The 23,927-nt window shown below is 40.8% G+C and overlaps 1 protein-coding gene and 1 long non-coding RNA gene across 8 annotated transcripts in view; both read left to right on the plus strand.

The window, feature by feature from the left end:
- The window catches only part of ELMO1 (engulfment and cell motility 1), a 583,742-nt gene that overhangs the window by 406,445 nt on the left and 153,370 nt on the right, over nt 1–23,927 (plus strand). For all 7 annotated transcript variants that reach the window (XM_081534200.1, XM_081534196.1, XM_081534197.1 and 4 more), the window contains one exon: nt 10,336–10,472. In XM_081534200.1, the coding sequence (XP_081390326.1) occupies nt 10,336–10,472 (137 nt within the window). The remainder of the gene's footprint in view (nt 1–10,335; nt 10,473–23,927) is intronic.
- Nucleotides 986–4,465, plus strand: LOC145523611 (uncharacterized). The gene is made up of 2 exons (XR_014066778.1): nt 986–1,127; nt 2,312–4,465. It is a non-coding gene; the product is annotated as an uncharacterized LOC145523611 (long non-coding RNA).

Genomic DNA, 23,927 nt, shown 5'->3' on the forward strand with positions numbered 1-23,927 from the left:
TCCCAAAGAATTCAGTTTTTCCTGTTCTGTTCTTCTCCTTAGACCGTTCAGAGACCTGTAAGTGAATCCAGAAGCAATTATTTTGCCAAGAGAGAAGGTGTCAGGATCCAGATTCTGTTTTCCTGCAGTTCTTAGTTGTTTCAGCCAGAGGACCAAAAAGCATAAACACAGAGCATGTCAGAAAGCCCATTTTTCAATTATAAGCCAACATGTAGGAGTCACTTAGCTCATTCTTATTAGAAATCATAATTTCCTGGAAATTCTGCACATTTTGTCATTTCGTTGAACATCTTATAAGATGATGATAAGATGCAGCTCTATAATTTTCCAGGGGAACTGTTACTTTCATGAAAGGAGGTTCAAGTGAACAAGATTTCACACAGGCTAAACCTGTATGAATCTAAATTTAAGATTTTGGGGAAAATTGCACATCATATTTGTATTCTGCACAGCATTTTATAGCTACCATTTATTGAGTGCTTATTATATGCCAAGAACTATGCTAGGTGTTTTATGAGACTCCTCTCACTATATCTTTACTCAGTTCTACTGATGTAAATTACTGTTATTATCATCATAATAATAGAGACTTGATGACATAAAGGACTTAGTTGAGAAAGTATAGAGAAAGAATTCTAGCCTCAATTCTGGTGACTCCTAACCACTTAGCACTAATGTTTTTATGTAGTTTATCACTCGCCCTTAATACACTGAAGTATCAAGTAGAGTCCAGAATAACAGGGATCCTCAAATTACCTGAATTTTAATTCCATTAAAAAGAGATAAAAGGTAGAGGAAGAAAGGTGATAGGAAGTTGTTACTTTATTCCACTCCTGTTTAAAACCTGCTAATGGCTTCTTATTGCAGGTGAAATAAAGCCCATGCTCCCTAATGTGTTCTACAAAGAATTAGATGATTTGAGGCCTGCTGGTTTCTTCAGCTTCGTCTTTTACTCATTTCTCCTTCTTCTTGAGCTCAAGGTCATACAGATAATGAGTGGCAGAGCCAGGGTCCAAACTCAGGCAGACTGGCTCCAGGACAGTGTTCTTAACCACCTTACTAGTTGGATGTATTAATGGATGAATGAGTGGGTGAATGGATGGATGGATGAGTGAATCAATGGGTCAGTGGACTGATGGATGGACAGATAGGTGGACATGCACATGCATGGATAGGTGGACATGCACATGCATGAATGAAAGGAAGGAAAGAAAGAAGGAAGGAAGGATCTGTAAATGAATGAAGGAAATGAGAGAGGGACGAAGGGAGGGAGGAAACTAATTTAAGAGACTTGTGACTCTTAAGAGTTTGTATGCTGCTGCTGCTGCTGCTAAGTTGTTTCAGTCGTGTCCGACTCTGTGCGACCCCATAGATGGCAGGCCGCCAGGCTCCCCCATCCCTGGGATTCTCCAGGCAAGAACACTGGAGTGGGTTGCCATTTCCTTCTCCAATGCATGAAAGTGAAAAGTGAAAGGGAAGTCGCTCAGTCGTGTCCGACTCCTAGTGACCCCACAGACTGCAGCCTACCAGGCTCCTCCATCCATGGGATTTTCCAGGCAAGAGTACTGGAGTGGGTTGCCATTGCTTTCTCTGAAGAGTTTGTATACAACCAGTCAAATCTATTAAAGCTTTTCCATCAGCATCTGCAATACTCTTCAGTGAGGTCAGGATTCCCTTTCACAAAAGAAAATGCATACATATACCCTTTTATCTATCTAACAGATGAAATTGAACTAAAGTCCAGGTGTGGAGACATACCGCTGAACAAATTTAGAGGCTAATACCACTTAAGTGATTGCACTAGGATGCCTGCATAGATAGGTTATATGCTTTTCTATCCAGCAGTTAACCTGACTACATGAAATGCCAATCCCTGGCTCCAGAGGTGATGGGCAGGGCAAATACAGCACCACTTCTGAAAGCCCATCGAAATCATCTGCAGTAGTTTTTACACTATCTGAAATGCTGTTCCTTCTTATTTGCTTAGAAAGCTCATATTCTGCTCTTTTAACTTAACTTTTTATATCAATCTAATTTAAATGAATAGAAGTATTCAAATCCTGAAAGCACAACACACCTCAGTGAATTTTTTAGTAACCCGCTATCCATTTTGCTGTTCTTAGCTCAAGATCCAGAGTATTATGCAACCACCAGAGACACATGGGGGCTCCCCTGGTGGCTCAGATGATAAAGAATCCACCTGCAATGCGGGAGACCTGGGTTCAATTCCTGGTTTGGGAAGGTCCCCTGGAGGAGGGCATGGCAACCCATTCCAGTATTCTTGCCAGGAGAATCCCCGTGGACAGAGGAGCCTGGTGGGCTCAAAAATAGTTGGACACGACTGAGCAACTAAGCACAACAAAACATAGAGACCCTTGGGGGCTGCCTTACTCCCAATTTCTTCCTGTCTCCAAGAGAATAGGAGAATACCCTGTTTTCACCACCATAGATAAATTTTCCATTTTGAGCTTTACATAAACCACATAGTGTGTCGTCTTTTTTAGAGGATTCTGTTTGTTCAACATTGTGTTTTCTATTCATTCATGCTACTGTGTGCAGTATAGCTTTTAAAAAACTATTTCTTTGTAGTAAGTATGTTGCTATATACTTACTACAAAGTCTACTACAAAGTGGTGTTGGAGAAGACTCTTGAGAGTCCTTTGGACTGCAAGGAGATCCAACCAGTCAATCCTGAAGAAAATCAGTCCTGAATATTCATTGGAAGGACTGATACTGAAGCTGAAGCTCCAATACTTTGGCCACTGTTTCAAAGAGCTGACTCATTAGAAAAGATCCTGATGTTGGGAAAGATTGAAGGCAGGAGGAGAAGGGGACAACAGAGGATGAGATGGTTGGATGGCATCACCGACTCAATGGAAATGAGTTTGGGTGAACTCTGGGAGTTGCTGATGGACAGGGAGGCCTGGCGTGCTGCAGTCCATGGGGTCGCAAAGAGTCAGACACGTCTGAGCGACTGAACAACAACAAATATTGCTATATGAATAAACTAAAATTTATCTAATATATTGAGTGGACATTTTGACTGTTTCAAGATTTTGGTTATAACAAATAGAGCCACTGTGAACATTCAGATACCTTTCTTATGCAGCACCAGTTTATGCATTTCTTTTGGATCTATATATTTGGGTAAAATTGCTGTATCATCGAGTATGAATATTTTAGGTAGACTAAATACTGTTAAACTGCTTTCCAAAGTGGTTGAGCTGATTTACGCTTCTAACAACTGTTTATGAGAATTGCATTTTTTTCTACATTCTTATCCACACTTAATTATTTTTTTTAATCTTTTCATTGCAGCCATTCTGGTGATATTTGAAAATATTTCATTGTAGTTTAAATTTGCATTTCTCTTGGTGATTAAAAAAGCCAAGCATCTTTTCATGTGTTTATTGGACACTTAGATATCTTGTGAAGTATCTGCCTCCATTTTGCTTATTTTCTGTTGAGTTGTCTTTCTTTCTCTTATTGATTTATTAGAGGTATTTATACACAATGGGTATCAGTTTTTTGCCAGACAGTGCTGCAAGTTTTTCTCCTACTGTGTAGTTGCCATCCTTCTTGTACCTTTTGATAAACAAAGAGTTCTTGATTTTAATATAAGCAGATATTATATTAAAACCTTTTTCTTTAGGGTTAATGATTTTTTTGGTCCTGTTTAAGAAATCTTTGCTCACTTCTATGTTATCAATATTATTCTCCTGTATTATATAGGAGCCTCATTGTTTTTCCTTTCACACTGAGACCTATAATCTATTTTGAGTTGATTTTTGTAGATGGTATGAGGTAGGAAGTTATAATTCATTTTTCAGATGCATATGTAATTGGCTCAGCACAAGTTGTTGAAAATTCTTTTCACTATAGTGTCACCTTTTTCATAAATCTAGTGATTGTACATATAAGACTATATCTGAACTCCCTATCCTATTTTGTTGTTCTGTTTTTCCGTTCATGGACCAATATCAAGCTGTTCTAATTATTATAGTTTCATAATGTCTATCTGCAAGTATAATTCCTCCAAATTTGCCGTTTTAGCTAAGTACAATAATAATTATTTTGCTATTAAAACTGGTAACAACTAGCACTTACTAATGCTTATTTTATCTCAGTTAATATGTGAATCGTGCATCACTTTAGATTTAATCTTAGCAGCAATCTGATGAGGTAAGATACATTATCTTTTTTATAATGAAGAAACTGAGCCCCGAGGAAGAGTAAGTTGGTAAAGGTCACATTGCTATTCAGTAGTGACACCAAGATTTGCCCCCAGATCAACCTCACTCTAGAATCTCTGCTCTTTTATTAACACGCAACTGTGAGCTTGAGCTATGGCCTCAGGTCATTCTTGGTGAGTTGTTTATCTTTTGATGCTTGAGTCTGATTTTAACCCTAACACTAGTTGGTATTTTTTTTTCTCTCCCTATGTCCTTAAAAAAAAAAAAATAAAGCCCAGAAGGAAAGTGAACAATGGAGGACTGGATTAGACGATATGTCTTTTTAGTGTCAATTTCATACTATTTTTAGGCATGAGAGAGGATAGAAAAGAATATCCAGAGTTCTGTTAAACCAGATTTCAGGAGCTGGGAAACGCTGAGCAGCTTTCAAGCGTCTGATCCCTGTCCTGAAATAGCAGGGGTGAAAGCTTCTGCACTGGTGGAGCTCAGCAGTGGGGAATTTTCACATTCCTTGCCCTCACTCTCCTCGCTTCTTTTCACCTCTCCCACCTATAAAAGGTTTTGAACTTTGAACATCTTCCCACACAACACCAAAACTCCAAAGCCAAGCTATTAAGGAATACCCAGTCTAAAAATAGAAAACTCAAAGGCTGCAAGGGTAAGATTTTGTGCAGAGATATAAAGAGACGTTTGCATCTGTAAATTCGTCAATATATTTCCCAGACTGACCTTAGAGCCACAAATAGTTCTAGTTTCCATGCTGTGGCCACCTAGTAAGATTTTGCAGCCATTCTGGCAGTTTTCACGGTGCTCTTGTGTTCATGATTTATCCCCTTCTTCCTGTAGCTCAGAATTTTAAAACAAAATGCCCTTTGTGTTAGGCCAGTGCTTATCTCTCTTTCAAAAGTGCACCGTTTCCAAAGACTAGTTTAGTTGAAATGGCTCATTATTTCATAGTAAAAATACTTAGAATTTGCCTAGTGCCACCAAAACATGTCCCTTTAGTCCCTCGCAAATGGGTTCACAGTCTGAGTATAACAAGGGTCATCGGAAGCATGGAACAGAGATTTTCAGCATCTCAAACATTACATTTGTCTAAGAAAATTCCCATGAAAGAGCAGAAATTACATGCATTTTCCTGTGTCATCTTGTCATTCTATCTTTAGTTGTATAATTTTCTTATGTAATGGTCTGCATTCGGTGATATTAATAGATTGAAAGGGGCTGAAAACAACTAACACTTTTCTTATGAAAGAAAGATTGAATACTAGCTTATCAAACATTTCTAAGCCTAGCAAATGCCACTCTGATGCCCTAATACCCTAACTGAAATGTGTAGCCATCCTGTCCTTCAAGGAAATAATAGTTTAGGACATAAAGTTCAATGCAGGTGTAATCTCCAAGTTCTATAATTACTAATGGACATTAGGGACTTCAAAATACATTATGTAGCGTGTGTATGTGTGTGTGTGTGTGTGTGTGTGTGTGTGTGTGTACCTGTGTGTAGTCTTACAATCTTAGATTTGGCAGGAACCTTACCAGGTGGTCTCATTTACAGGTTAAGAAACTTGGAGCCCTGGAGCTGAGATGACCTTCTCAAGGTCACAGGGCAGCACTAGAACCCTTTCTTTGTATTCACTTTTCATTGTTTACTTGCTACCCTACAAAAGCCATTGTTCTTTGAGCCTCCAATGACCATACCTGCCTAACTTTACAGTATCCAATGGAAAATAAGAACAAATCTACTTTGAAAGGCAAAAATGCTACATAAGTGTATAGTATTCTTATTTTTCATTTTAGAAACAAAAGTGTGTGGATTATAGAAGCTTTCAAAGCTTCCTATTTAAAAGTGAATTAAATGTCAGCAAATTAATAAGAACTCATTTACTCCCAGCCCTGAAAATACCTTAATATTCCAGACTTAAAAGAACAGTAAGTTGATCCTTTTTTTAATAAAAGAGAATCTCATCGTGTTAAAAATAGTGTGCTTAAAAACAACTTGGTTTTTAAAAAAGTCTTTCTATTTTTGTCTCATTGAAAATTTCTCTTTAAATTCCATTTATAAAATCATTGCCTACAAATTCAACACTTCTTTTTCTTCAGAAAGTGTTTCTGTTTTCCTTAAAAAACAGTAATAAACCTTCCTTTCCCTATTTTTATCTGTTTGTTTGTTTGTCTAAATCTCCAGATTAAGGACCCTGTGAGCTGATGCAAACTTAGTTTATCACTGGGACAGCCTGGGCTGAAGTCCCCTTGCTATAGGATGAAGAGCAGCATAATTTTGTTGGCCCACAGTTGCACTGAGCTTACTTCCTGTCGTCATGTTCCCTTTTGATCCCCACAGCCCCCTAATGAAGTTTGTTCTATTGTTGCCTCCAGTTTACAAAAGACAACACTCAGGCAATGACAGATGAAATGTGTTGCCAGGTGACTCAGCAGTAAGTGATAGAACCAGGATTTGAACCCAGCAGCCTGACTCCCAGCATCTTTGCCTACTTTCTGCATCACGAACGCTTGGACGAGCCATTTTGTCTTTCTCACTGCTCTTACCTGAAAAATGAAAGAGGAAAATAGATCAGATAATCTGGACCAGTCCTTCCTGCTCAATCATCCTCAATCCTGAATATCTGCAATTTGAATATTTTTGAGGAAAAAAAATATTAATACTTATTACTTTTTCATTGCCTCTAATATAGGAACACCTTTAAATCATAAATTCCAAAATACATCAGTCTTCTCATTGTTTCTTTGGTAACATGTGAAGGAGCAAATTGGTTTTGATTTGTTGTGTGCCCATTTCTCATCACAAAGGATGAGTCCCAAAGAAGCTTAGGACGATGGCAAAGCCGTCCTCTTATGGAGGTTGAAAACAATGGCTCTGGTGTAGAATGCTGGATGTGCAACAATGATGGGCTGTCACTGCAACAATGTAAGGGCAATGATGATGGACTTTGGAGCCAAGTCAACTGAGTTTGAATCTCACCGCTGCCACTTGAAAGCTGTGTGACCCTGGACAACTTTCAGAACCCTTCAACACTGTTTGTAATGTAAATAAAAAGAAATTGATGTTATTTTCCTAGAGGCTCAATGTAATAAGTAACAGCAATGAAAATCCAGTGCCTGACATGTGGCTAATGACAGTGGTATAGTCGTTGTTGGTACTGTCACATGGCCAGGTATTATCCATCAACAGGTGCTGGCTGTGTACTTGGTGTGAGCCTCACTGGGCTGTGCATCAAGATCACGGTTTCTGTTGAAGGAAGAATCCAAGGAGATCTAGGAGAGTAGGTGGAGAAATTAATTTTCAAAGCATCAATCACAAGGAAATGCCCTGTGCTCTTGATGGAAGGAGCACTAAGGTAGGAAGCTGCTGCTGGGTCAACTAAAACTAGGTTTCCAATGCTCGTTTGGGGCCACCTGCCTTAGTTGACATGATGGAAGGCTTAATTTCTGCAAGTTTCACCTTTCTCATAGATAAAATGAGGATGAGCATCATGCCTACCTCCTGGGTTGCTGTGAAGGTAACAGCCCTAGAGCCCTTGTGAGTTACACACAATCTTCTACCACCTGATCCCTATTATGAAGGATGTCATTGCCGTCCCTCTTCACCCAGGCAAGAGCAGGGCTCGTTGTTCTCAGTTTTGTCTGGCTTGCTCAGCTCCAGTAGTCCCAGAAAACTTTAATTAGGGCATAAAACACACATATAATCACACCAGTCCTGAAAAAGGTACTGTGATAATGTGATTAATAAGTTTTTGTATGGTGATAGTGCTTTAAAGTACTGCTATAGACCTGTAAATTTTACTGGCTTCAGTGCTTATGAAAGTAAGAGTGACAGCTCATTGCCCAGGGCAGCAAACACACAACCCTCCTGCATTTACTTTTCAAGTCCCTTAAATAGCTTTGTATATCAGGTCAGGACTTCACTTTCTTCAATTTCACCATCTCTACCACTAACATGGGCTTCCCTTGTGGCTCAGATGGTGAAGAATCTGCCTGCAAGGCAGGAGACCTGGGTTTGATCCCTGGGTCAGGAAGATCTCCTGGAGAAGGGTTGGCTACCCATTCCAATATTCTTGTCTGGAGAATTCCATGGACAGAGGAGCCTGGTGGGCTACAGTCCATGGGGTCACAAAAAGTCAGACACGACTGTGACTAACAGTCGGCCAGTCACCACTAACATGAGCTGGAGTTGGGGTTACTTATATGTTCTTTCCTCTAATTTCTGAGATGTAATAACAGGCTTGACTAAGAATTGAGGGCCATCAGAGAACAGCCCATGTTCCTGGAAATGATCTGCTGGTACAACCTTCATTGTCATCACCACCACTTTGTTCCATATTTATGTCTATTTGTATCCTTTTAAAGCACTTTCCCATGAATGGGGAAGGCAGTGGAGATTTCATTTATACTTTTTAGTTTCAAAAATCAAAAGTCATAAAGGTGAAGTGAGCTCCTCATTGTCATGGATGGACTTGAACCCAAATCTTTTGCCCTTAGACCCAAACATTTTTAGTGTGACTGCTGGCTGCTGCTAGCCTATGCCCGTACCTTCTCAGGAAGAGAACAGCATTTACTATCTATTCTAAAGGATGAAGACAAAAGAGGTTTGTGTATAGGTGTGCCCCTACCAGAGCGGAGCATTTCCCCATGGGTTTGATCAGGGCTCACTCACCAGGGGCTTTCCTCAGGGGATTCTCTCTAAATAATGTCTGTGTTCAACTATACGACGGGCACCCTGACCTTCCCCAAGTGCTGTAAACCTTACTCCCGCCCCACTCCTCCGGCCCTCCTGGGCTTCCAGGGCTTGAAATTTAACCATCTGGGGCCTTGAGGACTAATTGACCTTTAAATAGAGTTCAGTTAAAATAGAAATTCTTTCACTGTATATAACAGCCTATATTAAAAGAAAAAGCAATGTAGAATCCTGTTTTGGCCCTGGGGAATCAGGGATAGGGGAGTCACAAAGCATACTTCCTTGGGCTCCAGTGGCCTCATTCATACGACATGAACAGTCAGAGGTATTATAAAGAGCAAACGCTGCTGCTGCTGCTGCTAAGTCACTTCAGTCATGTCAGACTCTGAGCGACCCCATAGACGGCAGCCCACCAGGCTCCGCCGTCCCTGGGATTCTCCAGGCAAGAATACTGGAGTGGGTTGCCATTTCCTTCTCCAGTGCATGAAAGGGATAAGTGAAAGTTAAGTCGCTCAGTCGTGTCCAGCTCTTAGCGACCCCACGGACTGTAGCCTACCAGGCTCCTCCGTCCATGGGATTTTCCAGGCAAGAGGACTGGAGTGGGCTGCCATTGCCTTCTCCTTAAAGAGCAAATGAATGTATGTAAAAGGGCTGTAAAAATGTAAGCTTGACAAAGAGCTGAGGAGAAGGGAGGGGCTGGTGTGCTGGTCTGGGAAGAGGAGACAGGTGGTCACACCTAGAATTCAGAGCACTGGGCCTGACCATGACAAAGGAAACTTTGTAATGAGGTGGTTTGAAGGCAGTTGAAGGCGGTCTGACTGATTTCAGGGTTTGGTCCAGTATTGAACCTTCAAAGACACTTGGGCTGCTTTGACCTCCAGCCATCTGTATCTGGGAATGTCAAACAAATGGTTAATGGTATCAGATGCTTAATGATCTCAGATGTCTCCTGCTTACTGCCGTAAGAGAGAAAAGAGCCCCCTGGAGAAATAATTCAAGGATGCTATTTTCAAAGTTGCAATTAATTGTGTATTCGAGAAAGCTCATCTTCTGCCAGTTATTCAGTTGAGAAATGGGAAATTACGGGTGATGGAGGAGCTGTGACTGACAGGGCAGTTTGAATGATCTTTATAAGGTCAATAAGGCAGATGCAGAGCCCATATTCAACGCCAGGCATCCTGGACCAAAGCCATAATGATCATGACATGGGAAGAGTTACGAGCTAACTTCCTTCAATCTAAATATGTGCGTAAGGATAGGTCTGACCATCTGACCTTAAACTTGGAGGTTTCATGGGACTAGCCTCTGGTTGCCTTTTCTAAGTGCCTTTTTTCCACGGTGGCTTGAGCCAAATGTGCCTACCATCATCTCCCTTAGGGGGATGTGGCCGTGTCTTTTCATTTTCCTTCTCAACTTCCTCCCTTCTTTCCCTCCTCTTTCCTCCAGCTAGTGAGACCTGCAACGATTTCCACCCGATGTTCTTCACCCATGACAGATCCTTCGAGGAGTTTTTCTGCATCTGTATCCAGCTCCTGAACAAGACATGGAAAGAAATGAGGGCGACTTCTGAAGACTTCAACAAGGTAAGAGGAATCTGAGGCAGAGGCAGCAGCTTCCTGTGTCCCAGAAGAGCCTCCTCCCCACCCTTTGCATGGTCTCTTCGCTGTACGTGAAAGGAGAATGCAGATGGCTGTGATTTTAGGTGGCTTTGAGGATGGAAAAAGAAAGGCATACCTGTACAGACAGGAACCTGTGTGCCAATGATGTTCTTATCTCTCTAGGGATAAGCCCGGGACAGTTTGTTCCTTTTGGCTCACTAAGCAGAAGCCACAGGCAGAGACCCTTTCCTGAGAAATATTGATAAGGTGAACTTTGCCTTTCATGGCGTTGATCTGGGATGCCTTGTTAGCACAAGATCTAGTGGGGAAAAGCACCTCCCTTTCACCTGTACAGGTGACTGAGATGAGGAAGGCTGCTGTGGTCACTCGGTGTCTCTGGGGGCTATGGATGGGTTGAGATAACTGCCCTTTTCTCTGTTACAAAGAGTTTTGATTAAAATGCAAGACTTCTTTGAGGGAGTTGAATAAGTTTAAATGAAACATTTCTTGGTTTACAGAAAGCATTTGGTTTTTGTGGAGAGTGTGAATCTCACATATCCGTTTGTGAGTGAATGTTGGGTGGAGAGAAGAGTGTTGATCAGCTTAAAGAGAGGGGATACATCTTGTGCACTTTTCAAGATAAACAAAATCTTTATCCTTAGATCAAAGCCTTGTTAGCAATCATGACGTGGCTACTAACAACTAGTGGTTGGGGCAGGTATGCATAGGACTTTAATAATTCTATTTGCTAATATATATGGTTCTGGGTTTGATTGGCTCCCATCACCCATGTTCCCTGGCCTGGTACTGGGGACAGAACTGTTTCTGAGTCTTAAGTGTCTGGTCTCAGAGTCATCCTTCAGGGCCTTCACGAGGTTATGCTTGGGACATAACATAATATCTGAATTTTGGTATCACTTGATATGTTCTTCATGGTCTTTACCTCCCAGTCCCCTTTTCTCTGAACTTACGTCTATCTGGTCCTTCTTTTCCACCATATTTCAGGTTCATGGCATCTTGAACCAATATTGGCTAAAAAGAAAGAAAACCAGGGAAAGGACACTTTTCCCAAGCCTTCCCCAAGGTTAGAACCTGTCTCTATCAGCGTAATGATCTTACCTGCACTTGTAACAGAGAACGAACACCATTCCATCTCAGTCATCCTGAGCCACCTGTTCAACCTATTCAGTTCCTTTCTTTTTGATTTTTGTGAATCTGTTGTATGTTTTTGATTTGTGGTTACCCTGGTTTTCGAGAAAGTTTACCCACGACTCTGTCTGCTTGCTTTAGACTGTTAGTCATGTGAGTTCAAACACATTCTAAAAGATGGACCTTTTTTACCCTCCCCCACATTTTGTGATTTTGATGTCCTGTTTTACATCTTCGTGTTTATCCTACTGCCGTTCATTGTAGTTATAACCACTTCTAAGAAATGTTTTGATTGTTTTTTAATCTGTGTACTGGTTTGTTTAAGTGATCTTCAATCCTTTTGTATATTCACTTGGGCCATCTATTGAACTCCTTAAAATTGGCCCCAGAGACTCCCCTCTGTGGAAAACACTAGTCTATAGACTGTGTGCTAAAGCTGCAAGTGTCTGAGCACCTGTGCCCAAGGACAGACATGATTTGGGATGGGAAGTGGAAAAGAAGAAGCCCATTAATTCCCTTATGATTGTAACTGCAGCCTCCTAAGTGTACTCTACTTGATTATGAGGGACTTTGCAAATCAGGTACAAGTTATCCTTGGGAGAGAGGGAAGAAGGAGCATGGAGACCTTTGTTCAATCAAACCAAAGCAAGTGGAGAGTTAAATCAGTAGTCTCTGAGAGTTCTAGAGTGCTGCAGCCACTTTGCCTCTGGGTCAACTCAGCCCTTCCTGTGCTGCACTGTTCCTGAAAATCACCCAGTCCTCAGCTCTTGTGTCTCGGAGACACCTGTTCCTCAGGAGAAGATGTCACTGGCTCCCATGTATTCTGGTACCAGGTATCCATCTCCTTTCTGAGGGGGGTTAATCTAGCCTTCTTCCCCAGAATTTTAGATATCTGCATTTTTGTAAAAGGTAAAATCTAATATCACTGCTGTTGATCTGTGCACAGATGAGGTGTATAGAGAATATTAGCAAATTCCTGCAAAGGAATGGCTCAGGGGAATGAGTACTTAGACACTTAATTTCTGTAGAACTTATAAGTTTAAGACATGAAGTCAAGAATACATCAGTAACAAAGGAAATCAGAGGCCTCAGTCTGGAGTTGCTGAGGAGGACTGGAGGGAGGAGGTGAGCCTGGCTCTCAGATCCATTTTGTTCATCGCGGCTGTGTGCTCGGGTGGTTAAAGATTATTTTCTCCTTGCGTAGGGTGAGGAGGTCCCGGTAGGTGGCAGTAAGGGTCCCAAAGGGTCATGTTAAAATCTGTTTAGTTAACTTATATGGTTCCAGAAACATTCTTCAGCAAGATCTAAGAGCCAGGTTCAAATGCAGTTTCCTGTTTTGGCCTTAGTGTCATCTTTTTGCACTGGACGGTCATAAACTATGGAGAAGGAAATGGCAACCCACTCCAGTATTCTTGCCTGGGAAATCCCGTGGATAGAGGAGCCTGGCAGGCTACACCCCATGGGGTCGCAAAAGAGTCAGACACGATTGAGCGACTAAACAACAAATCATAAACTAATTCTGACATTACACATCTGCTGCCAAGTAGGGGTGGTTATTTATGGTTGTGGGTAGGCAACTGGAGGGCTGAGCGGCAGAGGGTCCCACTCCACATGCCCACTGGTCAAGAATGGATATCAGTGGAGGATCAGGGATGGGTGTGACAAGGCATTTAAATTTTCTACATCAAATGTCTGCTGTGTTTGGTTTTTTCTTTTAAATACTGTGCATGCCTTACTTTTGTAACCACAAAAGTATATCAGTTATATACTTTTAATCACATGTATATTAGTTTTTTAATACTTTTGTAACATATTGCCACAATCATAGTGGCATAAACAATACAAATTTTGTATCTTACAGCTTCATAGTTCAGAAGCCAAAAACAGGTCTCCCAGGGCTAAAATAAGATGTCAGCAGAACCATGTTTCTTTTGAGAGGTTCTTGGGGAGAATTCATTTCCTTGCCTTTTCCAGGCTATGGAAACCACCTGCATTCCTTGGCTCATGGCCCTCTTTGTCTGTCTCTGAAACCAGCAGTTGCAAGTTCAGTCCTTTCTACCACATTTTTCTTCACTCTGATCCCTCTTATGCTTCCATCTTTCACTTGTAAGAACCTCTGTGATTACACTGGACTACCTGGGTAATCCAGAGTAATCATTCCTATTTTAAGGTCAGCTGACTAGCAACCTCAATTTCATCTGCAATCTAAATTCCCTTTTGCTATAAAAGGAAATACATTCACAGAGTATGGGGATTAGAATATGGCCATCAACACAGGGCCATTATTCTGCTTAACATAATGTGTACTTAAGTTGTAAATATAATAGATTTGTATCTGTGGTTATCAATTTAAATCAATGAAACATGGACAGATGAGCTTTTCTGGTGTTCTTTTTGCTGGTAGACTAGCATAATACCAGTTGCAGAGTTCGGCTAGTGGTTGCTCAGATGCAAGTATAATTATGTCCTTTTTCTTTTATTTCTCTTTTTTGTTCCTGGCCTTAACAACAAAAAAGGGCGGGTGGCGGGGAGGAGCTGTGGGGAAGGACCCTGAGTGAGAGCCTCTGCTTAAATGTGAAGAATGTCTTTTCTGATTTTTTTCCTGCTGCCTGTCTATCAGCCACTGTTCGCTTTACCAGATAATAAATTGGAAAAGAGAAACACTGAAATTGTAATCAGTTTACTTTTCTTCTTGTTATTAACTTGGTAGCAGAAGAGACTGAATTTAGGAACAAATGTGGGTTTGGTGTTACTGGTAGATTTAATGTTTTTCTTGTTTCCTAAGATTATACAAATGGAAATTCAGAAGTATTTTAAAAGAATCTAATGGAAGACACAGTTTCTTTGAACTTTCTTGGATATCTTCTCAAGCTTTTGCCAGTTTGAATGAAAACATGGATGGTGGATTTAATCATCAACATGAGATCCAGGGTTCTCTAAGAAAGGCTTAACTATTTGCCTCCTTTGGCTTGTTAGTGGAGAAGCAGTATTCCTCAATCTAAAATTTTGATTTTTCTTCCCGACAAACAATACCAGATTCCGGCAGACCCAGGAATCTCTTCTACAACCCACTTTGTTGAGGACACTCGTTGGTAGATACCTAATGCTTGGAAGTTAACGCTGCTGCTGAAAGTGAGTGTTTGGAAAAGCAGCTGTCTCGCTGCTGCTCCAGACCTGGGAAGAAGCAGATGCAATGCTTTTTTTTTTTTTTTTTTTTTTTTTAATTTATTCAAGAGAAGTAGAATTAGAGGGTGATTACAATATTTATGCTTTGAAAAGTACTTTCAGTTTCTCAATATAGCAGTCTCTGCAAAGTAATCCGTTGATTCAGGCCATTGAGTTTGTATTCTGTGTTTTTGCCTTTTATTACAAATATTTCAGAGCATGCATTCTTCATTGTCATGGGCATTAGAGAAGAGCTAAAGCACAGCTGGATCCCCCAAAATGCAAGTGGCCCCATAGTCATTTCACTGAAGCCTTTACTTTTGAGTTGGGGATTAGGAAGGAGGATGCAAGTGACTTGGATATTTCAGGTATGGGAATCTCATTTCAAGCTTTTGTGTCGGACTGCTCCACTTGAAAAATTTGAACAAGGATATATATACATCAAACTCAGTATCTGTGAACAACAGCATTTCTCAGCCTGCCTGTACATTAGAATCACCTAGGGGGCTTTTGAAAGCTCTGTTATCCCGGTGTCCAGCTGTACCACATTCCAATTTAAATTTTGGGGGGTGGAGCCAACACTATTAAAGATTTTCATTAAGGTAGATTTGATCACTAAAGGTGAATCATGTCCATAGAGTTACCATCAGTTGACACATGTAACAGGTTTCACCAACTCATGACTTGTACTGATGAAATAGTGTGTCTGTCAGTCTACAAGGCCCAGGTTCTAATCCCGACTCCGCTACTCAGGAGCTCTATGCCTGATAATTAAAAAAGAAAAAAAGTGGATGCCAGTATTCCATCGCTTTCTCTTATAGTGGTGTGATCTTAAGGTGAAGTCATAAATGTAAAAAGACTTTGAGGAAGTAAAATATCATATGCAGTTGTAAAGTGTTCTTTTTGTATGCAATAAGATAAGTCCTGTCTATGAAATACAAGTAAATTGTTCTTTCACAAGAAGACATTTTTTAGCCATTATGTTTAAAAAAAAGGGGGGAGGGGAGAAAGCAAAGTGAAGCTGTCTATGTAGCCCCAGTTAACTTCTGAACTGAATTAAACAACTCATTTTACTTCGGTGGAAATAAGGTTGAAGCTGAAAATTTGGCAGTGTTTTTCTCCAAACATCTTTATTAGGTGCCTTGGTTTTCCCCGTGACAAGCCATGAGTAGCAGCCTAAAAATCAACAGGTCCCCCAGTTTTCATGTACTTAATGGCTGGTGAGAGTTAAGGCCTCTCCAGCAATTACCTTGTTGCCCAGACTTCTTCCCAGGGTGGCTGAGCCTACTAGATACCATCAAAATATTTGTTCATAGCATTAGTGTTACTTCAGATGCTGTCAAAATGGGCTTTAAAAACCAAGATCAAATGACTTTGCCATGCCTTCAAATTACCAAAACTGAAGAAACTAATGATTTGAAAAATGCAGTCACTCTAGAGTCAAAGCAGTATTTTAAAACACTACCCAGCAGCATAATAAGCAAAGCACACATGATAGAGTTTATGCTCTCAGGCTCACAGATGAGAAATCGTCCCTTCAAAGAGGAGAGGCTGTGCATGGGGAGAACCCAGGCCCATCACACAAAGCTGCAGCTGCCTCTGGCTGAGCTACCAGCTTCTTCCAAGCCAGTGGATGAAAATACAGTGGGAAGAATTGGAGAACAAGACACAGGACAGTGGACACATCCTGAGAAGTCCCCTAGAAGGTTATCCATGGAAAATAACCACTATCTAGTCCCATAGTCACATCTAATGGGTTATGATGTGGTATAGAAAAGGGATTGTTTGAAAGCTCAAAGGCAGTGACCGTATGAATGAAAAAGGGAAATAACGTTTTCTCCCCAAACCGCTTCCAGCTTACTGACTTTCTATGCATGCTTTTCAGGGGGCAATTAGCTATTCAGAAGTCCCCTTCCTAGGCCAGCTCAACTTCGTCATGGTGCAGACAGCGCTCTGTTGGTTAGCTGAGCTGGCCTAGGGAATGAAAGGTGGTCTGTAACTCTCACCATGAATAAACATGAATCTCCTCATTTGCATGAGGCAGGTGACTGTAAAATATCTTGGAGCAAGTTGTGAAAGGAGGCTTTGTGCATCTGTGCCCCGAGGAAGCTGGGGGGGACTCAGCGTTGTTTATCTTCATTAGAATTCCATCTAGTGCTGCTGTTATTGATCTGAACCCAGGCCTGGTGTGGTTAATAAAGTAGGTGTATGTTTTAATTGAAACATGAATATTTAAGTAGAGAAGAAGTCTTTTAAAAGGCTCTCATGTCATATGGGGTTATCCATTTTTCAGCTGTCTAGGCCATTTACAAGTATTTATTCAAAAGGCTTCTCATGTTTCACACAGGTCTTTAGGTTTGGCAGGAAGGAAATCAAATCTCCTCTAGAAGCAAATGTATTATATGAATAGATTTATTTTCTCCTTTGATGTTTCCATTGCATAGGTAGCAAATGGTTTGTGTATGTGTGTGTGTGTGTTTCAGTGTGTTTGAGGTATCCACTTAAGGTGGTATTACCCTTTTTCATGTAATTTGCCACTTTCTGTTGGACAGTAATCATGGCATGTCCTCATCAATATCAATTATGCTGTCTAGAGACAGTGGAAAGACCAAGAAAGATCAACTGTACTAATTTATTGTTTTCAAGAGGTGTCTTCTTAAATAGATCTCAGCATGTACACTTTCTAAGCAGAAATGTATTAATTATAGGTAACATAGTCCTGACTATGATGGGAAAACTGCTACAATGTGAAGCAGTATTTCTCCAACTTTTTTGCATCACAACCCCATTAAGGAGCTTTCAAACATATCTTTCAAACCTAATCACCCTCCTCCTGGAATTTCAATTATGCAGATATATTGTTATTGTTTATATATGTGTATATCTGTACTTCCTATGTTAAAAGACTAAGAATTTTTTCTCCTCCAAGAACTAATTTTCACCTCCCCAGGGGGAGAGCAACAGAAGAGCCTGCAGGCAGTCCCAGCATGCTTCTCACCTGAAATATGACCTTGAGCATGTCCTTTAGCCGCCAAGTCCCTTCTCATCTGTAAGCTGAGTAGCAGTAATAATAATAATAACAATGATATTTCCCTGAATCACAGAATTAGACCCTCAGTGGTGAGCTTTGTAAATTTCCGCATACATATGGGAGGTGCTGATCTCAAGGGACAAACAGTAATTTGCACTTGGGTTGTGCAGTATAATTGAGCAGCTTTGATTTCCCAGGGTGGTGGTGATGGTAGTTTAGTCACTAAGTTATGTCTGACTCTTGCAACCATGTGGACTGTAGCCCACCAGTCTCCAGGCAAGAATACTGGAGTGGGTTGCTGTTTCCTTCTCCATTGGTTTAGCTGCAAAGGGGGATTTTGACCACAGTGGGGCACATTTCTTAGTGAGGAGGAAGTCCTCTTGTGCAGTTTGTGGTTATGAGGGACGCTCTCCCCAGCCTGCCCACAGATGTACCACAGGTGATGCAGGAGCTTAGCAGAATCTCAGAGACAGACACACTGGTCATTCAAGAGCCCAGGTCCCCCGCTGTCAGCTGGATAACCTTGTGCAAAGGCTTCAGCCCTGTCGGCTTCAGATTCCTCATCTGTGAGGGAACAGAAGGAGCAATACCATGGCTACCTGGGCTCTGAGCCCTGGACCCTGTCAGGCACAAACACTGCCGGGCCTGGCGCAAGCCCCAGGTGACACAGGATTCTAAATTCCTCTGAAAAAGAAAAGAAAACTCATGGCAAAGCTGACGACGAAATGTTTTCCGGCTTCTCCCTCTGATTTAAGTGACTAGCTTAATAGAATGTCCATCTCAGAATGCCATCTTAGTGGTCCCAGCTGCACAGGGTCCGTGCAACTTTTATAAGAAAGCAGGGGTGACCGTAAAGTGTTTCATTTGAAGGGACCATCCTGAGATTGTGTCACTAACAGGCTGAGTGTATGTCCTTATGAAGGGTTTTATACAAGGATCTTGAATCATCCAGAAAGAATTTGATTTTGTTGGCTCTTTTCTTGTAATTTTCACAAGAAATGGTTAAACTGTTTACAGTTGATTTAAAAGCTGACTGATAGGCTTAGTTGGTTGCAAACACAGCTAACATGTTTTGCTCTCTTGACATTTTCTATAACCAAACATTTAAAAAATAATACTTGCTGTGATTGAGTCTCATGAATAGTTTTGCGATAAGTTTGACAATAGTAAATGTACATCTTGAAGGTTCCTTTGTGTGCTCAGGGCTTTTCTCATTTCCAAAGTCTTCATAGACTTCGGTGCATCTTTCTCTGAATGTGTTGTTGTTGTTTAGTTACTAAGTTATGTCCAGCTCTTTTGCAACTCCATGGACTGTAGCCCACCAGGCTCCTCTGACCATGGGCTTTCCCAGGCAAGAATATTGGAGTGGGCTGCTGTTTGCTTTTCAAGGGGATCTTCCTGACCCAAGGATCGAACCTGTGTGTCCTGCACTGGCAGGTGGATTGTGTGCTAAATTGCTGCTGCTGCTGCTAAGTCGCTATAGTCGCATCCAACTCTCTGTGACCCCATAGACGGCAGCCCACCAGGCTCACCCGTCCCTGGGATTCTCCAGGCAAGAACACTGGAGTGGGTTGCCATTTCCTTCTCCAATGCATGAAAGTGAAAAGAGAAAGTGTAGTCGCTCAGTCATGTCCGACTCTTCACGACCCCATGGACTGCAGCCCACCAGGCTCCTCCGTCCATGGGATTCTCCAGGCAAGAGTACTGGAGTGGGTTGCCATTGGCCTTCTCCAGTGTGTGCTAAATTAAGACCTGCCAATTATGAGAAGCAAAGAATTGATAGGTTCTTCTACTGGACAGTGGTGAGACATATCAGTTCCTTTAAAAATATATATACATATATATATTTTACTGAATTATAATTGACATACAATATCACATTAGTTTCAGGGATACAGCATAGTGATTCAATTTTCTATATGTTCTGAAATGACCATGACAACAAGTCTAGATACCATATGTAACCATACAGAATTAAAACAATACTATTGACTATATTCTCTATGTGATACATTACACTGCCATGTATATGTCTCTTGGTTCAACTGTAGACCTTTCCTGAACGTGAAAATAATGACAGCTCTTTAAGTTAACTCTTCTCTATAACTCTATTCAATGACTTTGGAAGCTTCTTTTCCCTTTTATTAACTACACTGTGGGGCACTATATGAGTTACTAACTGGTTCCTATGACCTGAATTCCATATTCCATGGTGGATCATGTGAGGGATTTGATAATGGCACAGAAACCATTTTATTAGTATACATCCAATTAAAAGGAAATTACCTACATTTTAAGCTAGGCATAATGAGATTTAGACATTCTAAAGTAAAGGGCAGATAGGAAACAGGGATGGATAGCTAAGAAGAGTACCATTTGATGGGAATCTCTCAAAAAATGCCAAATCCCTTTTGATTTAAAAGAAAATATTTATCTTGTATTTGCAAAGTAAATTATGTTAAAAGGGAGTTGAGAACACACTCCTCAGAGACCTGTGTATCATAAGGTGGAACAGAAGTACATAAGGCACTCCTTCTTGCCAACTGAGGGGACTAGATGTTGGGTAGTGGCAGGGGATAAAGGGCAAAGAGGGGCCCTAGATAAAATGAGATTAGGAGTCAGAATGAGACAGTAGTGTCATAAGCCAGTTGCAAAGACTCCAATACAAGAGGCAGGAGAAGTTAGAAGATCCCAAGTGAGATTTCCGCATACCCACTGTGAAAATACTAGATCTTGGAGGTCAGGAGTAAAAATATATATTTAATTATTTACATGTACGTAGTTTAACTGCTCATTTACACTACTCATATGCCTGTGTAGGTTTTTCAAACTCATGCTTTTACATCTGAGCAGCCATGAATGATGAGTCAAGACTCTCCACCTTCATTTTCCCAAATAGGAGCTAAAGCAGTTACCTGCATGGCTTGACACGAGAGGCTGGCCTACCCACTCCATCTCCAGGCATAGACATAAGCTACTGGGTCTAACAGGTCAAAGACAGGCGCTAAGATTGAGAGGCAAAAAGAGGGTACCCAATAAGAATCAATTTTATCGCAGTCTCTCTAGCTATTTGTTATAGAGAGAAAAATCAATGTGGAAATTTGAATGAGAGATGAGAAGTCCACACTGCTAGTTTCTTCTTTTCCTCTCCTCCCTCTCCCCTTTCTTTGGCGTTTTCTATGTATTTTCCATGCAGTTCTGGTAAAATTAAGAATGATAGTGAGTGCTCAGTGAAGTTAGATGGGAGGAAGTTGTTTAGGCGGGTAGTCAATTTGAATATCATTCCTATACCCAGCCAACGCTTTCCTTAAGGAAAGTTCTCAAGCCACTATGGCTTTTAGCAACAACTCATTCAGATTCACTTCAAGTGCTCCCCTTGCTCTGTCCTTGTGAATACCCATATCTAAAACTTACCATAATGAACTGCAATGGTCTAACTGTCAGGTTTCTAGTGAGTAGAGCCTTGCTTTTTCTATATTCTTGGTATCTACTCAGTATCTGCGATATAAAAGGTATTCAGTGTTACTCTCCCACAACCATCATATACACAGCATGGTCCACTTTTGGTTAGTAGTGTTAATATCCAAACTACATTTTAAATGCTGCCCATCCTTTCAACAAATATTATTGTGTGTTGACAACACTGTGGGCACTGCTCCAGGCACTAAGAATACAGAGATGGACTAGACTGATGGTTCCTGCTTTCATGGAGCTGGCAGTCTGATGTGTTTCTATTTGGAAGTTTATGGACCAGTCCCTCTTTCTGAAACCACCAGTCAGTGACCAAAGTCAATACAACCACTGTTAGGTCCTCTGCCTTCTCATCATTGCCTTGGTTCTGATATTCCTCTTCTCTCCAAATCTGGTACAAGTGATTTGCTTGGGCCAGTGAGATGTTCATGGATGTGAAGTGAGCAAAGGCCTGACTATGGCTTCTGTGGTTGGGTTGGGCTCTTGCACTCTACCTTCATCATGAAATAAAGTCTGTAACCTGGGCAGCCACTAATCCTTCATTGTAGTTCCCAAAATGAGGCATACAGACTGCAGTTTCCTTACCTAGCCCATGAAATTACAGCTTGCTTAACACTGTCACCTCAGCTGACCTATAGACCTATGAATAGAAGAACTTCTCAGCTGTTGGGATTATTTGTTACACAGCACTCTTAATAGATGACTAAGAAACCAACTATTTCAGTAACTTTTCTCCTAGCTTTAAAACCTTCCCGCTTTCCAAATGTCCTCCAATGTAGATCTGACCGTATGATTCTTGATTTTAATCCATCTATAGCTGTCTATTGCCTGACTTATATAGTTTCCTAACCTTAGCAAGATGTTCACATTTCTCTTTTATTAGCCTAAAATACTTTCCCTGCCTCATCCCCATATCTTCACCTGTACCTATCTGAAGCTCTGCATATTCTGAACTGCCCACCATTCCTTGCATGTGCCATCATACTTTCCTAGCTGAGGTGTTTGCTCATCGTCCTTCCCTCTGCCAGAAATGCCTTCCTCCATCTGCCTGTTGAAATTCTACTTCAGGATTTTGCACAAGCGCCACCTCAGGAAGATGGTTACTGTCTCCCTTTCATTCAGATTGAAATTCTACACCTCTGCCCCCACAACATGGAATTCAAAATTTCTTTTGGAAAATATCTTTGAGCTAAGAGTAGTAGTGTATTTACAAATCTGCCTTTCTAAATTAAATATGTCATTGGAAACAAGAATTATAGTTTTAAATCTTAACATCTTCCTGTTATTTTTAAAGTAGTCTCTGCTCATTTTTTGGATGGTTGAAGATTGAATGAATAAATGGCCAGAAATGTTTAATTTACTCATTATTTATAATGGCCTACCCAGCCAATAAACTGAATTAATTTATACCATTTTTGTGGGATGGTCACTGTTGTTCAATTACTAGAGACTATACTTACTAAGAATTCTGCAGTTCTACAGAATAAGGAATTTTCTTGCCCCAGATTCCAATAGATCTTGAAAAACCCTTCTAGATCCTTCTTTCTGAATCTCCTCTTCAGATGTCAGAACTTTGAGGGAGTTACAACTGATTTTGCCATTCATGTTTTAAGAAAAATGAAAATTACGTTTCCACATCTGTAACTTTAAATGAGATGAATAGAAAGTTTCAAAAATATTGAACAGTTGCAAAATAAGCTAAATTTCTCTTTTCCAAGGAGAGTTGTTGGACCCCCCCCTCCCCCACCATGGTTTAAAACAAAAACAAAAACCTCTGTTTTACTGTTTCACCTTAACTCATTTCTTATATCCGCTCTTGGATTTGCTTAACCCGCATGCCCTGGCCATTTGAGGAGTATTCTATTTCTCCCTAGTCTTGTTTCTTCTCCAGGCCACGGGGGAAAATAATGCCAATAATGGTATTTATCCTTTCAGAAAATGGCCACCAAGAGACTTTTCAGTGTGGAAGACAAACATCCCTTTCAGCAGTTCATCCCACTTAGATGACTACTGTCTACCCAAGCACTTCCAAGAAGTCTGTACCTGTCTAGCATGTCAAATAGTAAACGTGAGGACATCATGCAGTTTATAAAAATTATCTTCTGTATTTTACCTTTACCTCCCAAATTTCCCTTAAATTAGAAAAAAAGTTGCATTCCCTAAGAGTTTCATAAGAGTAGAAAGATTTGATTCTTGCCACAGTTACTGTGTGTTTAAAGTGCAGTCAAGTCCCCAGAACTCTTCTGGTCCTGATTTCCTTATTTCTCTTTCACATACCCGTTTGTGTGGCTTGGCTGGAATCGAGGTGTATGGCATATGACTTTTTGCCGCTTGAGCTACCACAGAAGTAAATGTCATTGGCATATAATGCCAGATTTCCATTTTTTGAATCACAGAGCATGGGATTCTGTCTGAAAGCTCCCAGGCCACTGTGTGTTCTTGAAGCAGAAGCAGAAAAGGATAAGAACCATGTCTCAGAGATGCTCTGTTTATTGAAATACGTCTATTGTGATAAGAAATATATATAAAATGGAGATGCTGTTGTCCTCAAATGTGTTAGAAGATGTCTGGCTTGTTTTATCAGGCACTGGGCAACTCTGGATATTTGTTCCAAGCCTCTACTA

Source organism: Giraffa tippelskirchi, chromosome 10 (genome assembly GCF_054371585.1).
Source record: "Giraffa tippelskirchi isolate mGirTip1 chromosome 10, T2T-mGirTip1v1.2.pri, whole genome shotgun sequence".
Lineage (NCBI taxonomy): Eukaryota > Metazoa > Chordata > Mammalia > Artiodactyla > Giraffidae > Giraffa > Giraffa tippelskirchi.